This window comes from Oncorhynchus masou, chromosome 2 (assembly GCF_036934945.1).
Source record: "Oncorhynchus masou masou isolate Uvic2021 chromosome 2, UVic_Omas_1.1, whole genome shotgun sequence".
Lineage (NCBI taxonomy): Eukaryota > Metazoa > Chordata > Actinopteri > Salmoniformes > Salmonidae > Oncorhynchus > Oncorhynchus masou.
The window spans coordinates 26,665,881-26,681,687 of record NC_088213.1 but is presented as its reverse complement, the minus strand read 5'-3'; the positions used below and the strand labels follow the sequence as shown (position 1 = coordinate 26,681,687).

Genomic DNA, 15,807 nt, shown 5'->3' with positions numbered 1-15,807 from the left:
ACGCCCATCGCTCCTAACCCTCGTTATGCAGGGTTAGCTCCAAGAACTTCCGTAGAAGAAAGATCAGGAGAACAATCTGAGGCTTGGAGAGTGAGTGGGGGGTCTGACCTTGTATCCAGCCAATCAACTGTTGTTAGGCCGGTTCTGTTGAGGGCCTGCAGTGTCAGTTTGTTTAGTGCTCAGTTAGGCTAGCTCTCTGAGCCTGCTGCTAACTCAACCTCTAGAAGCTACCTTGATAGGCAACCTCTTAAAGGTGGCAGGTAGACTAGTGGTTAAGAGTGTTGGACCAGTAACCTAAAGGTCGCTGGTTTGAATCCCCAAGCCGGCAAGGTGGAAAAATCTATCGTTCTGCCCTTGAGCAAGGCAGTTAACCAACAACTGATCCCCGGGCACTGATGACGTGGATGTTGATTAAGGCAGCCCACCCACACCTCTCTAAGTCAGAGGGGTTGGGTTAAATGTGGAAGACACATTTTGTTTGAATGCATTCAGTTGTGCAACTGACTAGGTATCCCCCTTTCCCCTATTAGCCTGCAGCTAAATCAACCTCTTTTAGCATGCTAACTCACCCTCTGTTAGGCTAGTTCTCTGAATCTGCTAACTCAATGTCCATTAACCTGTTAACTGAGCCTCTTTCAGGCTAGCTCTGAGCCATCTACCTCACCACAGTTCCATTAGGGCGACTGCCAGCAGGGCTGTCAATAACCCGGATGATGAATGCATCTTCATATGTGTGAATTCAATTCATTTTTTCACCGATTGCATTAGCATTTGAATAAGGCAATAAATCCATCTATTCTCCAACCAGATCTTTTCAGAGTTTGATAAAAGGGGACAATCGTATCTGCCACTTCATGATTCCTGGCAAAATGTAACCATTAGCACTGTCACAGATGCTTTCCGCCATCCGGCACAGAATAATGCCCAAACACATTTTAGCCCACATTAAAAATGCATTCAGGAGGCATAAATGTAGCCTCTAAAGTTTGTGTCACTCCCAAGGTCAGGAAGTGATGTATGAAATCCCCACTCCCCTGCAATTACAGCACACTTATTATTTCAAAGGATATGCCAGGAGACAGGTGTGCCATTCAGGGTCCGCGGTGAGTCGGAAACGGAGGGGAAAAAGAACCCCACACTGTGGTGAGCCATGAGGGGCGTTTAATGTTGAATAATGAGAATACGCCACAGGGGCAGTTGTTTCGGGGAACGGGCCTCCAACGTCATTTAAGCAGCCCTCACTCCTACACCATGGCTCTGTCTCCTTATGGGGTCAATAATGCGCCAGGTTAGATGTACGGTAGGAGTGTAGGGCCTCAAAGGCCCCGGGATTGTAAGGGGAACCAAGACAGGTTGGTCGCCATTGACAGTCCACACACTGATGGTAGGGTTTGCATTAGGCAGGGCCCTTGACCTACTGCGGTGGTGTGTTCGCAGGCTAGGAATGCTGTAGGAGTTATTGATATTAGCTTCTCCAGATGTCTTTATAATAGCCAATGTTGTTTCATCACAGTCGACATCTTAGATGTGTTACGCCTGCCATTCTGATCTTTATTCTTCAATGCCATTTTTAAAACCCTAGCACAACTCTTGAGTTAAATGAAATGCCTACTCCATTATTGGGTTGTCTAGTCCAGGGGAATCTGTCACGTGTTGGTGTTACGGGGACAGAAAAACCTTGCCTGCAAGAGGATAGGTGTGTGCGCGAGCATGCTTGTGTGCATCCGTTATGTCTGAGCGTGTGTGTACATGAATAGACGCAGGGGGTTATTATGTTCCACACTCCGTTACCAATTTCAATTAAAGCTGACCACAATAGTAAGTGTACATGGATCTCAGCTGCCACTCACGTCTAATGGATCAAACTGTGGTTGTGTAGGCAAACTCATTGTCAGCCATGATTAAATCCTCAACTTCAATACCCGCTGCCCAATCTCCCCGCTTTCAGGAGGGGAAAATAAACCTGCAATCACAGCCTTTAATTAGTTATTCAACATTTGACTTATTGAAGGTCAACCAATCAGATATTGTTAGTTCTCGGCAAGCACTCTATGCTGTTTGCTATTTGTCTCTTGTGTTTTAAGTAGCATTGCCCTCCATTTCGGTGTAGACTGGTGTACTGTAGATTTTATGTCTCTGAAGTGCTTGACCTGAATACATTTGTGACATATTGTTTTGGCCAACAATAGTCACTTATAGGCTTTACATTTAAAATGATTAGTATCACAGACTCTATTTGAGAGTACTTGGAAGTGAAAAAGCTTTAGTTGCCGGAACAGAAAATAAAAGGATATCTGCCTTTAAGATCTTAAGTACTTCTGTTGGAAGTGGTTGTTCTTTAGCCTGTCCTCTACTCACTGCATGCCTCCTCCTTATCCTTCACAATTTACCTCAAATGTGAGGCAGCCAAATGTGCTGCGCATCTTTCATTATGAAAATGGTATCAGTACAGCAACACCTTTAAAGGAGCACGTCTGAAGGGTTACCGTTTTCAGAAGCTAAAATGTCCCAAAACATTAAAGCACCTCCCTCATCAGAATGCCAAATTGAACTCACATCCTCAACTGAGAAGCAGTACCTGAGCCATAATTGAGTCACCACACAACCCAGGGTTCAATAATCCCTAGCAGCTTCCAAGAAAACTGAGATCTCCCTGGAAGAGAGAAATACAGTTGAGTTAATGAGTACCGCCAAAGGCCTCCACCCCTACTGAGCAACACACACGCCAAGTAAACATGAACCAATACGTATCAGGGGACTATTTCAGGAGGGATTATACAAGGTCTTGCAGTTAATAGGCATAACGGCAGATCAATTTGCTTCAAAATGGAAACGTGCATGTACAAACAGACTGGTACAATTACACCGCGGTATTCAATTCCCACAAATTATTCTTTACAGCGATCACTAGCTCATTTAAACATTCAACAAAACAGCATTCCTTTTGTATGTCTAAATATCTTTCAAATCCTATTTTGGACCTTTTTCACTGCATTGTGAACTAACAACCTGTTACTGTAAAGTCCAAGGAGAGAGAGGTTGTTGCAGTGACAATACAAGACAACATTTACCAGTAAATGTAACACACGAAACCAATGTACTGTGCAAGAGTATCTGTGCAAGAGCAGTCCACCTCAGACAAGGCATCTCAGCCTTGCAGTGATTCCTGCTATAACCAGACGAGTCGGGAGAATAGTATACACTTTTAAGACCAGAGAAAGTCAATTAAAAACCACCAACTGTAAAATCATCAATATGGAACTGTATAGCCTCTCTCAGTAGAGCATACACAGCATGTACCATTAGGCTCCTGTTGCAGGGCTACTTGAGACACCATCACGGAGATTTCAAAGGACCACAATGTGAAGCAGAATAACACTACTTGTGTATGAATCAAAGGTCAGCAAGCATGTATGACTGGGACATTACCTCTGAACACAGAGCGTGTCTGCATTACCTCCGTCTTAGAATTAGGATTTACAATACTAGAATGGACATTAACCTTGTGATTTTTTATTTAACCAGGGAGGCCAATTGAGAACAAGTTCTCATTTACAACTGCAACCTGGCTAAGATAGCGCAAAGCGACACAACAGAGTTACACATGGGATAAACAAACGTACCGTCAATAACACAATAGAAAAGTCTACATACAGTGTGTGCAAATGTAGTAAGAATGGGATAAAGGGCAAACATTTTGGTAAGGGAATTGGTCAACCATGGTTTGCCAGCACTGTGATAAGATTGTGTAAAATAATGAATTTATCTGCACTATATGTTCGTTAGCTGGCAAGCCAGCCAGCTTTAGAGGAATGATTCCATACATTTCTCAAATGAGGTGCCATTATGCCAACATTCCATTCAGTCAATCCACAGCCATACACTGGTTGAAATCAGTTGATGGGACTTAGACAAGATGTAAATGCAACAAGTACTGATACTGTATCATATAGCCTTCACAGCTATCCAAGAAAACTGAAATAGAGACATTTATGGTCTGTTTACATTTACACTTGTTGTACAAAACATTAAGAACACCTGCTTTTTCCATGACAGACTGACAAGGTGAATCCAGGTGAAAGTTATGATCCCTTATTGATGTTACTTGTTAAATCCACTTAAATCAGTGTAGATGAAGGGGAGGAGACTGATTAAGACAATTGTGACATGGATTGTGTATGTGTGCCATTCAGAGGGTGACTGGGCAAGAAAATATTTAAGTGAGTTTGGTGGGTGCCAGGCGCACTGGTTTGAGTGTGTCAAGAACTGCAACGCTGCTGTTTTTTTAACGCTCAACAGTTTCCTGTGTGTATCAAGAATGTCCACCACCCAGAGGATATCTAGCCAACTTCACACAACTGTGGGAAGCATTGAGTCATGGGCTAGCATCCCAGTGGTATGCTTTCACACCTTGTAGAGTCCATGCCCTGACAAACTGAGGCTGTTCTGAGGGCAAAAGGACATGCAATACTAGGACGGTGTTCCTAATGTTTTGTGCACTGTATTTTAGAGGTTATTTATACAGAAATGTGTTATAAAACCAATATAAACTTCGTAATTATATGACAATAATTCCATTACACAACTTCTGATACTTTAATTTTCCTGCATAAATCAAATCTGGATTATGTGTCTACTGGCATTCTTTCCAATTCGACTGGTTTGGATTTTTCTCCCAGATAAATATGGCTGCCATTTTCACCCCATTTTGGAACTTGGGGTTTATGACATCGAGATCCTATTAAATTACTAGAAGGGCTATGTCGGAATGCTGAGCATGTCTGCATTCATCTCAAGACTCAAGGTGAGAAATAAGGTTGTTTTGAGAGGTCATAAAAGTTGGTCTAAAATAATCATTCATCTAAAAAGGTTCTCTGTGTAACGTTGGAGTAGGTATCCTTGGAGCTTTAGAGAATTCCGTGTTTACTGACATTGTTTTGCACCCCCCTCCACCACGCACTATTTTGAATAATAGTGCGGGTTGAGAAGAATTTCTAACAATAACAGAAACATAGACATTGTCACTCTTTCTTACATGATGCATAGGGAAAATTAATCTTAGTTGTAAGAAGTTGTAATATAACGAGAGAGCATGTGGCCTCTGGATATGATAAAAGGATGCTCGAAGAGCTCAGGAGTGCTTCATTGAGTTAGTGTGCCTCTGATGAGAGCAGCCATTTGGACCAGAGGAAGGTGGGTGCACTAGGATCTTGCTTTACACGTGTCTCAGTCCCCATTCAGCCCTTTGAGCTCCACTGAAATTATGGGAAAGGACATGCTTCTTCTGCAGTCACTGATGTGAAACAATTCTGATAGGGATCTGGTTTGGGGTGGGAGATATCATTGGGTCTGGTGAGAACTGTGTGTATGCAAGATCATAGTAGATCACACTGAATCAAGCACTCACTGTTTAAAAGTGGTGAAATTAAATTTACTGACATCAAATTCAGTATGTTGGAAGTTAATATTTTTGTTGAAGTGTCGTGTTGCATATTGAACAGATAGAGAACAGTTATGGCAGTATATGCATAGAGCGTAGAGGGCACAAGTAGCGAGTGAGAGGTGTGAATGTGTGGGGTGTTTTCCATGCCTACATCACATTGGAGTTCATACATTGTAATTGAGTTATAACTGTTGTATGAATGATATCCCTTTGTAAACTGTACATGGCCTGTTTGTCCATATGAGCCATTGCATAACATGTCTTCATTAGTGATAATAACGAATCATTCAGGTTTACAATAGTAGAATGGCAAGACATTTGACCAAGCAAGGTTTACCAGACAGTTGTCCACTGATACGTCAGTGATATCCCCACTGGACTGGGAAGGTATTCAAGTGAAAGAGGAGAGATGTGTTCCAATAAGGAAGCAGGTGGCATGATAAACCGTCTTAATAACTAGATGTGACCACACAATATGAAATGTTGGAATAACTTGTAACATTGTTTAGAGCCCTGGGCAAAGGATACAGGTGCAATTTCAATATTTGAAATTGGCAAGTTTAATTTAGAGTAAGAACAAGCCAATAAGCTGAAAAAGTAGCAAATACAAGAGAGAAAATTACATTCCTGAGGAGAAAAAGTAAACGACTTAAGAAATGTATGAAAGTAATCTCCAACTGGAAATTAGAAATCAAACCGCAGAAAGGGAATAAATGTCCACTTTCTAAATCAATATGACATAGCTACAAGACAGAATTACCATGGTAACTCCGGTAAAGAATGAAGCAATTCTTATTATTTCAAAATAAAATCGGAGCCTGAAGCCCAAGTTTTATTACAGTAGCCGACAGATCACGTCTCTGTATTCATTTGAAAAACATTGCTTTATGAATGTACACCTTTCATTGGACAGGCTGCTCACGGGGTCGTAAATTAAAGTGCAAAGGTAACCAAGAATTTATCATCATGTTTTAGGATTGGAGGTTCTCCTCAGCCCAGGTTCTTAGAAAGCCCAGTGGTGCGAATGATCAGCCAAAGACATGTCTACAATGAGGACCCAATTATTTCTGCTGCAGCTGATAGTTCCTAATACCTTGAAGGAAAGAAAATGGCTGAATTGCTTTTTTCCACTAGAATTAGAAGTCAATTGGAAACTTTATATTAGAGGGCAAAAATACAAATGTTCACCTGGAATATTTGGGGAAGGTGGTGCCATTCATTTCTAGAGACATACATATTAAGTAATTTCAGGATGTGGTGCTTCCACACTACACATCTTCAGAATACCAGAAGTACTATATTTTCAGACTGGGTTAATCTGTCAATAGAGTTTTATGGGGAGGTGGTATATTTAGCTAGGAACAGAATGTCTGAGGTGGACAGAAAGCCTAGTTGATATCCATGACCCACTTGGTATAGCACTACATGTTAGTGATACGAGCAGGTGGTTCCAGTCCACCATCACTGTTTTCACATTTAATGTCAACACACACACACAGCTCATACATGGGGAAATGGTAAAAACCTTTAAACCAATCAATTTCATTACAACTCCAAGTAACCCATTATTACACTGGAGCTGCATGTCAATGTGAAGTTGAGCCTTGTAGTAGGTCAAACATGAATGTAAAATGTGTAAGTGTTTAAAAATAGGTGGAGAGGGAATTGATTTGTATCCTACTTTCTCAAAAGAGATTTGAAAAGTGGGAAACAAGATTAGCTTTTCTCTAGAAGAGAGAGAGCTGTCTGGTTATTTCCCTAGATCGTTGTGAGGCATCAGACCTCCTAGAGACTTCACACATATTCACAAGTTCAGCACTGTTAAAGCCAAAGTGTTTCAATAAAACTCAGGCTGTCACAGACTCAACATCTCCTTTTTTCCCTAAGAAAAAATGCAATCATGAGAATAAGTTTCCAACTTATGTGATTCAAGGTAGAAAACAAGATCTGGTCTTATCACATTACTGTAGGCTAATATATGCAGCATTTAAGAAGTATGCTGAACTGCCAAGTAGCCCACACACACAGTAGCCTAAATGGCTTTATGCTTAGTATGGACACTGTAAAATGCAGGCAATGTCTCTGAGCCAATGGATCACTAACAGCCTGCTCTAGCTATTGGAAAGCACAGATCCAAGCAGCTCTCTCTCTCCCCATTCCTGCCAAAATGCCAGCGCACTTTGTCGGCCCCAGCAAGCAAAGGGTGAAGCTTTTAGGCAATGAGCAGCAGGTGATCTCAGCTTTTCTGCAAGTCCTAATGCTCCTAAAAGCCACTCTCCCTGGTTCTGTAATTGGGCATCAGTAGTTAATGTAGTATTGACTGCATTACATGCTCCTGTGCATCCTTTCCCACTAATGCCATTTGCATCACCTTGTACATTTACCATATTGCTTAGCCAATAGTTGTTAAAAGCATCTGAATCATGAATCATATTGGAAACTTTTAGTAAGACAGACATCAAAAGGAGACAATTTACAGTTGAGTTAATCTGGGTACATTAGCACAACATGGATTCAGCTAGACAGACCAATGTATGTTTCTACTGCAATCCCTTTATTGGTTTTTAGATGGGTAAGTGAAAGGATGCTCGGCTAAGAGATATGAAATATCAATTTTCAAACATAAATAATGGGTCACAATTGCAAGACATTACTTTAGGGGGGGGGTCTGGCTAAAACCAAATGTGTGATGACAGTATTCTCTGAGATATGACAAGAATAGCCTATTTTAGGTCCTAGAAGGCTGTGAGGGAAGGTATTAAGTAGCCTACCTATTAAGAATACAGACCTCACCATAGATCAGCTACACAAGTGATAGAAAAAAAACTTTGGATAGCACTTATACACAAACTGATAACAGAAGTTAAGTGATCCAGTTTCACAACAGTTTCTTCCAAGTTTGAGGTTTTTGGTTAGCTTTATCTTTTTGTATGCATTGTATGAAATATGCTACTAAATATCAACTTACACACAAAATAGGACGCCACGAGAAACAGGTTTGCTCTAAAGTAAAAATGTATGGGATTACTTGTTCATTAAACTACATAGCCTATTTCAAAATAGACAGGTATTGCATTAGGAAAGGGAACTGCCATCCCTGTTGCATGGTGCTGTCCAAAATTTGCAATCAAGTTAAAAGCACTCGAATTGCATCTCCCATCCTGTGCTGATGTCAAAGAGCTGCTTCTGTAACTTCAGAGGATGCGAGGAGCACTTTAGGCAGAGGGAAAGTGGTACCATGTTTTACAGCCGAGTTGTGTTGCTAAGGTTGCAATGCCCATCATGTGAACAGTCATCACATAAAGCTCCAAATTGCAGAAGACATGTAGTCTTTCAGAAAAATAGGCGTATGTGTATGTATGTGAGTGCTGAGAACTTATAATGGATATTGAAGTAAAATAGCAAGGTTCTTCACGACAACAAAAAAACGCAAATAATTACCACCGGTTATCCAAATAAGTCTACTAGACGGGTCTTTCGTAGACGGGGAATGTGGGTTAACATATATCCTGAGGTAGGCTGGGTTATCTACCTAGTACAAAAACAAACACTGTTCCAATGTGACATCCAGCTGAAATAACCATCATCGGGGGTGTTACTCACTCTCTTCCTTGTCCAACACCATCGTCCTGAGGAACGAGGAGTCCGGCTCCAGACGATCCGTTCTCGGCTCCAGCAGGCTTCACTAGTCGGTGTGCGCAAGGCTTCTCTTAGAAATGAGCTTTGAAACAGCGACCGAATCGTCCTTATGTGTTCAGCAAGCTGAAAATTCACGAACGCTTGGCTTGTATCTGCGTTAGTAACGGAAACCTTTGTAACATGAACGCGGGTGTGAATGTTATTCTAGGCAATTGATAATATAATGTATCGTGAAAGAAAGTGTCCGCGCTCAGTTTACTCTTACTAAATACAGAAAATTGCCTCTCCGGACGAAACTGCAATTTACACCCGTAAAACAATGTTGGTTGGTCTTCGTAAATTCCATACGCAAACAAAGAATGGAAAGCAGTAAAATCTCCTGAATCTAACTGTACTCGTATCAAACGCTTAGACTAGACGACAGAGCCCTCCGCGCTGTGAAATTCTCTCCCCGTTGTCATTTGCTCCGAAACTGTAACTATATTCAAGAAATCCAATTCCAGACCTGCCAACTGCTAAAAGCATACTCACACTGCCTTTCTCTCCAATTTATGTGCTGCGCCCGCTCTTGCTACGGAATAAGTGCGCGCAGTTCCCAGAGACCCTCAGATTCCCCTGTTAATTAAATCAATTCATTATGCTCAGATCTGATTAGCAGCCCTTCCCCCCTCTTTGAATCAATTATTCAATACACAAACATAATTGCTTGTGCCAGAGGTGTCTAAGTATTAGCTTATTTAACTCCAAGGACACTAATTACCCCTAGGGCAAGGGAACTTTTCTCATTAATTCTGACAAAACACAAAAGCACAGCTAAGGGAAAGTGTGCATGCGTGTGTCCCGTGTGTGTGTTGTGCGCGCTCGGGTGTGAGTGGTCTGTCTGTGAGTGCGTGTGCATGCGTCAGTGTGTGTGAGTGAGGGTGCCAGCGTGCGTATGCCTGTGTATGTCCATGCTTGCGTGCGCGTGTTTGTGAGTGTGTTTGAGAGAACAGGAAAGAGCAAGACAGAGACGGAGACAAACATACAGTTTTACTATGCAATATTTTTAATTTTGCGCACTACACGTGCATATTATTTCTTGCTTCCCCTATCCATTATTTTCAGGATAGAATACAAAACGCATAACTTATTGTATTTATCTGGATATTTCTGGGAATATAACGGCGTGATTAGTGTGTGGTCCAGACCCACTTATCATACATAGATAAACAGTCATTTTATAAGAAACAGCACAACAGATGGGCTGCGTTTTGATTAGTGGGTAGATCGGAGGTTCAGTTTCGAATCCGCTAATTTAATTGTTGGCTGTTATTGCCAAAAAGAAAGTGTTGCTACTGCTTAATGGTGGAACCTTAAATAGCAGTACTTTCACTTGCATTGCGGAGACTGGTAACCAATTAAGGGGGCGATCCAACCAAGATTAGTCATTTAGAGTGGAGTATGCTAAAACAATACTGAATTGTCAGCAGGCTTTACTTGCCTGAGGTTTATGCTCAGTCTGCCTTTACTTTTTGTTTTATTACAATGTAATTCATTACTGATGGGAAATTATATATATAAGCTATTATATAGCTTGACCACCTGCAGTATCTGATCTGATTTGGGAAGCCTACAGTACCTTCTATCCTTCTAGGTGAAATAGAAGTGATCTACAGTGAAAATGACATGGTAAAGCACGTTGAATGTGATAATGTAGTGGATGGCTTGAGGTGTGTACCTTTACTGGAAGCCCATAGCTATATTTAAATTACATTGTGTGGAAATGATCCTGTAATGTGTGTGTTTGAGATGGATTGTGTTTCATCAACTTCACTCACATAATCATGTATTACAGATATTACATGGCTCTTGTGAAATATACAGTGGTTTCCTCCACAGAGCGCTAGATTGTAGTGAACACGGGGAGATATTGCATTGCCCCTGAAATCAATGGCCTGATCCCTCTCTCACTGGCTCCCTGGTTGACATGCTTGACTTTTCATCTTCGCAGTCATATAGATTGATGACTTATGACCGAGAATGTATGTTTGCTGACCTCTAGCAAAAGTGAATGACACATAATTAATCCAATCACACAAAAAAGGGAACGAAAAGGAAAAACATGGTTCAATGTCATCAGCGTTTGACTTCAAATAACCATTTGACATTTGAATGTGGAAACACTTCACTATAAAAAGAACATTCGGAAAGAAGAATGTTATTAGTCTGTATGTGTGTGTCACAGAGAGAGATGAAGAGACTGGAATGATACAAGTATTTATCACATCACAGTAACTGTACATGTGTTTCCATGTTAACATATTAGTACTGCGTAATGACACGGTGTTGTGGTCAGGCTACTGCTGAAATGATTCCCACTGACTGACCATGGTGGATTGGTTTATTCAGATCCCCATTAGCTTTTGCTGTAGCAGCAACTATTCTTCCTGGGGTCCACATAAAAACAAAACATGACAAGTAACAAAACACTGGTACACTGATAGACAATGAGGCTGCTGCTGAGACCATAGTACTTCCCAAATGGCACACTATACTTTAGTTTATTTAGTAAATATTTTCTTAATTCTATTTTCTTAAAACTGCATTATTGGTTAAGGGCTTGTAAGTAAGCATTTCACGATTGTATTCGGTGCGTGTAACAAATTTGATTTGTTATCCCCTATATGTGCTATTTTGACCAGAAAACTAGTGCACTATGTAGGGAATAGGGTGCCATTTGGGACACAGGACATATGTGACTGGCAGGTAGGTTCAGCTCCCACTTTGGCGTTAATCAGGTGATGGAGGCATGAAGGACATGTCAGGCACAGGCCCATACGCCACAGCTCTCCCCTGATTAAGCTCTCCTATGAATGACTTGCATTTGTGCTATGACACAGATCATGTTTCCCCATGTAATAATGGTCACCTGGCAATGGAGCACTCTATTGTTTCCTCTGTTCCAGGGGGCTACAGGGGGGGCTACGGTGCAGACTCTTCCTACTCCAGCGCCAACAGCAGGGTCAGTGATGGCTGGGAACTAGCCCCTGAGTGGCTCGCTTCTCAGATACAGAGTTAATTAAAATTCATTTCTGAATGTGCATTAGCCGGGCCCCATCTATTTACCGGCAGCTCACATGCAGCCACTACAAAACATTGCTCTGTAATTAACCCCACCTAATCAGATAGAGGAGCAGTGTTGTGTTCCCATTCGTCCTCAGGCACACCGCCATTGGATGGAGGTTTCAGAGAGAGGATGAGCCATTCTCTAGTTCAGAATGGCTAAGCAGATTAAAACCTCATATCAAACATGGTATTCAGTTTGGCCTCAATGGAGAGTGCTCTCCTTTTATGTGTGATGGGGTAAGGCTTCAGGGGTGTGGTTTTAAAGGCCCGGCCCTTGATTTGAAATTGTCTAGGTGGGATGAACCGTTTTTAATCAAAACACTTCCAGCGCATCCGGAATGTGTTTTTCTCTTGTTCAGTAAAGCAGTAAAGAGGTTAGCTACATCATGTTTAAGATTGGGAGAAGATTGTGAAACCTACTGTAGGCCTACCTCATTTTAGATCATCGTCATCCTTCTGCTCTCATCATCTCCGTATGGATTGGTTACTGTTATGTTGCTGAGGTTGTATGCTCGATCAACTCATAGAAAGACACTTAAGGTATAAAATACAAAAGTCATATGCTGTAAATAGATTACCTTTTTCCTGGGGCCTCCAGGGCAAGGCTGGGTTTAGTTACTCCAGCAGGTGTTAGTGAACGGGGTGTTTTGGTGAGATGTTGAACTGATTTGTTCACTGCCACGGTATGTTGCAGTTGTTATACTTTATCATGTTTGAAAAATGCACGTCATTCAAATAAACGTTTTAACAGAACCATAATAACCCACATTTGTTTTGGTCTCTGAAGAGAGTTAAGGTGCAGCTCCTCCTAGTGGCTGAACATTGTATATTGTCACTTGATTCTTACACACAAACTTGTCTTTGAGGATGTTTTGAATTCACTCTGCAGTTTCCTGAGAACACTTAAAGCCACATTCCACTTTGTCCTGGGAGCTCTAAAGCTGGGAGAAGATGTTCAGGGAAGGAATTCACACAGTATGGGCACATTGAGTGGTAACGTGACTCTCACACTGACAGTGCCAGCAGTAATACACAGTGAGTTAAAACCTCTGTACACCTACTCATTTAGAATTTAGGAACCAATCTAAAATAGATGAGGTGTCATTTGAGGAGTGGGGGTAGGGGAGAGAGAATCCCTTTCCCAAACATTTAATCCAACTTTAATCCCAGTCATTAGGAATTAGACATGCCGAGCTGTCCGGCCGTGCCTCTAAATTACAATCAAACGGTTACCAATTACACAAATTATTGACGGTAGATTCTCTTTTCAACTGCAAATTAAGGCTATTAAGAAAGGCTCCTTTTTAATGCAAAAGTGACTAATTAACCAACGGATGGGAAATCTGCAGCCCAGATATCAAAAAAGTGCTCGGCACACATTGCAGAAACACAAGGGAACCAATTAGTTTAATTATCAAAACAGCTAATTAAAATTGCACAGTTCCTAATTAGTTCTTTGCTTTTGCCTCTAATTGACAGCATGGAGATAAATGGGCTGCCAATGAAAAAGGGGAGAGGAGAAAAACAGGAGAAACTTGGGCAGAATATTTATGCTGACTTTATCTCCGTCTGTGTGGCAGCCCTTGAAAGTGGAAAATTAATGACCTTAATTCCCAAACTGTTTTCCCTCTAACGGTGCTCCCCTCTGTGCTCCTGGTGCATGCTCCTTTGTATGGGCCTGCCACCCTGCCAACTGCTGGAATGGGAGAAAAGGGGGACTTGGGGGTGGGAAGGAGCCATGATTCTTCTCCTAATGTGACAGCTCCCGCCTAACAATAGAGAGAGATGAAAGAATGGAGCAGATGTAACCACTGGGAGCATTGCATCATGGGACTGCAACTCTGTTGCACTTTTTTAAAGGGCTTCTGTCATCTTCTGGAGGACTAATTTGTCCCATGAAAAAGAGGGAACTCTGCCGGGACAGAGATAAAAGACATTTGACGGACTAGAAATACTTTAAAGATTTTTATTTTGATGCCAGACTGAATGCTAAAACGTCTCTGATGAGTAATTGCTCTCCAAACTTTATGCATTCATTAATTTTCTTGAAGAAATGTACCATGTGATCTCATGTCTGAAAACAAAATGGAGGCAAGCAGGCAGGCTTAGTTATACCAAAGATGGTGGATAAATTATGATAGTTCTCTCAGGCCGCTTACCATATCATTTTTTGTTTGTCAATTTCAGTCTACTTCACTGGGTGTGTCTCCGATAGATATGGCTGCAATAGCAGCTGGGTCTGACCTACTTAGTTCATTGACTTTCATTGAACCATAAAAACAGCGACTGAGGTGTCTCACGTCCTCTTCCATCTCTAGTTATACCCCATAGATTTATCATTAAGGTTTCCACTCTTATTTGTATGATCTGTTTGAAGGTCCTTGAGACTAAAGAATAAAGATGGATCCTGTTAGACAGAATTGTTACACTGGCAAACCTGAATGACAGTCATTTACATCTGAAGGGAGGACTCTCCCTGGTGTATATCCTCCTGGGCAGGTCAGGCAGCTGGAGCTAGGGCTGAGGCTGCATGGGGCTGCATGGGGCGGGGGCTACAGGGATGGGGCTGATGCTGGGGCTGGGGCGACTCTCTGTCTGTCTGGGAGGCCAACCTTGTCATGTGTAATCCTGTCTCTCTGCCTGCATGCAAGTGACATGTGGGTCCTCTCAGTACATTATCAGATAACGATCTACTAATCAGTTTACTTTGGTGCCTGTGTTAAAATGTAAATTGCATTAATGCTCAAATTATGCATCATCTAGGCAGATAGGGCCAGGCCATAGGCTGCATAATGCTAGGATCATTCAGTTAGTACCTTCTACATGCAGTGTTAATGCACTGATTTCTCCTGCTCTGGTCAAAATCAAGTGTGATATGTCAGTCAATTGGTGACTGGGAAACTGGAGGATCTTTGTATGAATTGGAAGAGAAGGGCTTTTTGCAAAGTCCTTCTAAAAAGCAGGGATGATTGCCTGTCTGTTTCTTTTGTCTAACATGCGCTCATGGAAAAGGAATTTCAGCTCTACGCTAATGTTTTGCTCTACTCTCGGGTTGAAATTGCATAGGTATTAATTTACTTGTAATCCTTGCGAGTAAAAGCGGATTGCCTGAAGAGCTTTTAGTAACAAAATTCGAAATGTGATTTATCTGAACTCACTCTGCCCATTTCAAAATTACACCCTGAAGAGACCCCATGTAGCAAAGCTTTGGCCTGGAGGAACTTGCTGCCCATGACTAACAAACACAAGTCCTGCACTAATTGATTGTCTTGTGTTTTATTTATGGTACGTCAATAATTAGTGGACAGCATAATGTAAGTCATTCATTAACACCTGCTACCTGTATGGATCTCACTGCTTTGTTTGAAATGCACACATCATTAGGGAGAAACAAAGGGAGGAATTTATTAGCGTGGGCTCGTGTAAATAGTCGTTGTGCCTTTAAGGAAGAACACAGGCCTGTAAAACTTTTGTCAGCATTTGCTTACTGATTCCATTTGCTGCAGAATATGTTAAGGAAGAGCAGTATAAATTTAATTTTAATTGTTTTGTACACACGCCAGTGAAAAGGAACTGATTGGATACAGTTCACAGACAGTATATTAATAGGTTATTTTCAT

At 41.5% G+C, this 15,807-nt stretch overlaps 1 protein-coding gene across 1 annotated transcript in view; it reads right to left on the bottom strand.

Annotated features, from left to right (window-relative positions):
* The window catches only part of LOC135557769 (rhombotin-1), a 28,184-nt gene extending 18,288 nt beyond the window's left edge, over positions 1–9,896 (bottom strand). The window contains exon 1 of the mRNA XM_064991366.1: positions 9,047–9,896. Within this exon, the coding sequence (XP_064847438.1) occupies positions 9,047–9,068 (22 nt within the window). The 5' untranslated portion in view covers positions 9,069–9,896. The remainder of the gene's footprint in view (positions 1–9,046) is intronic.
* Positions 9,897–15,807: the final 5,911 nt, after the last annotated feature.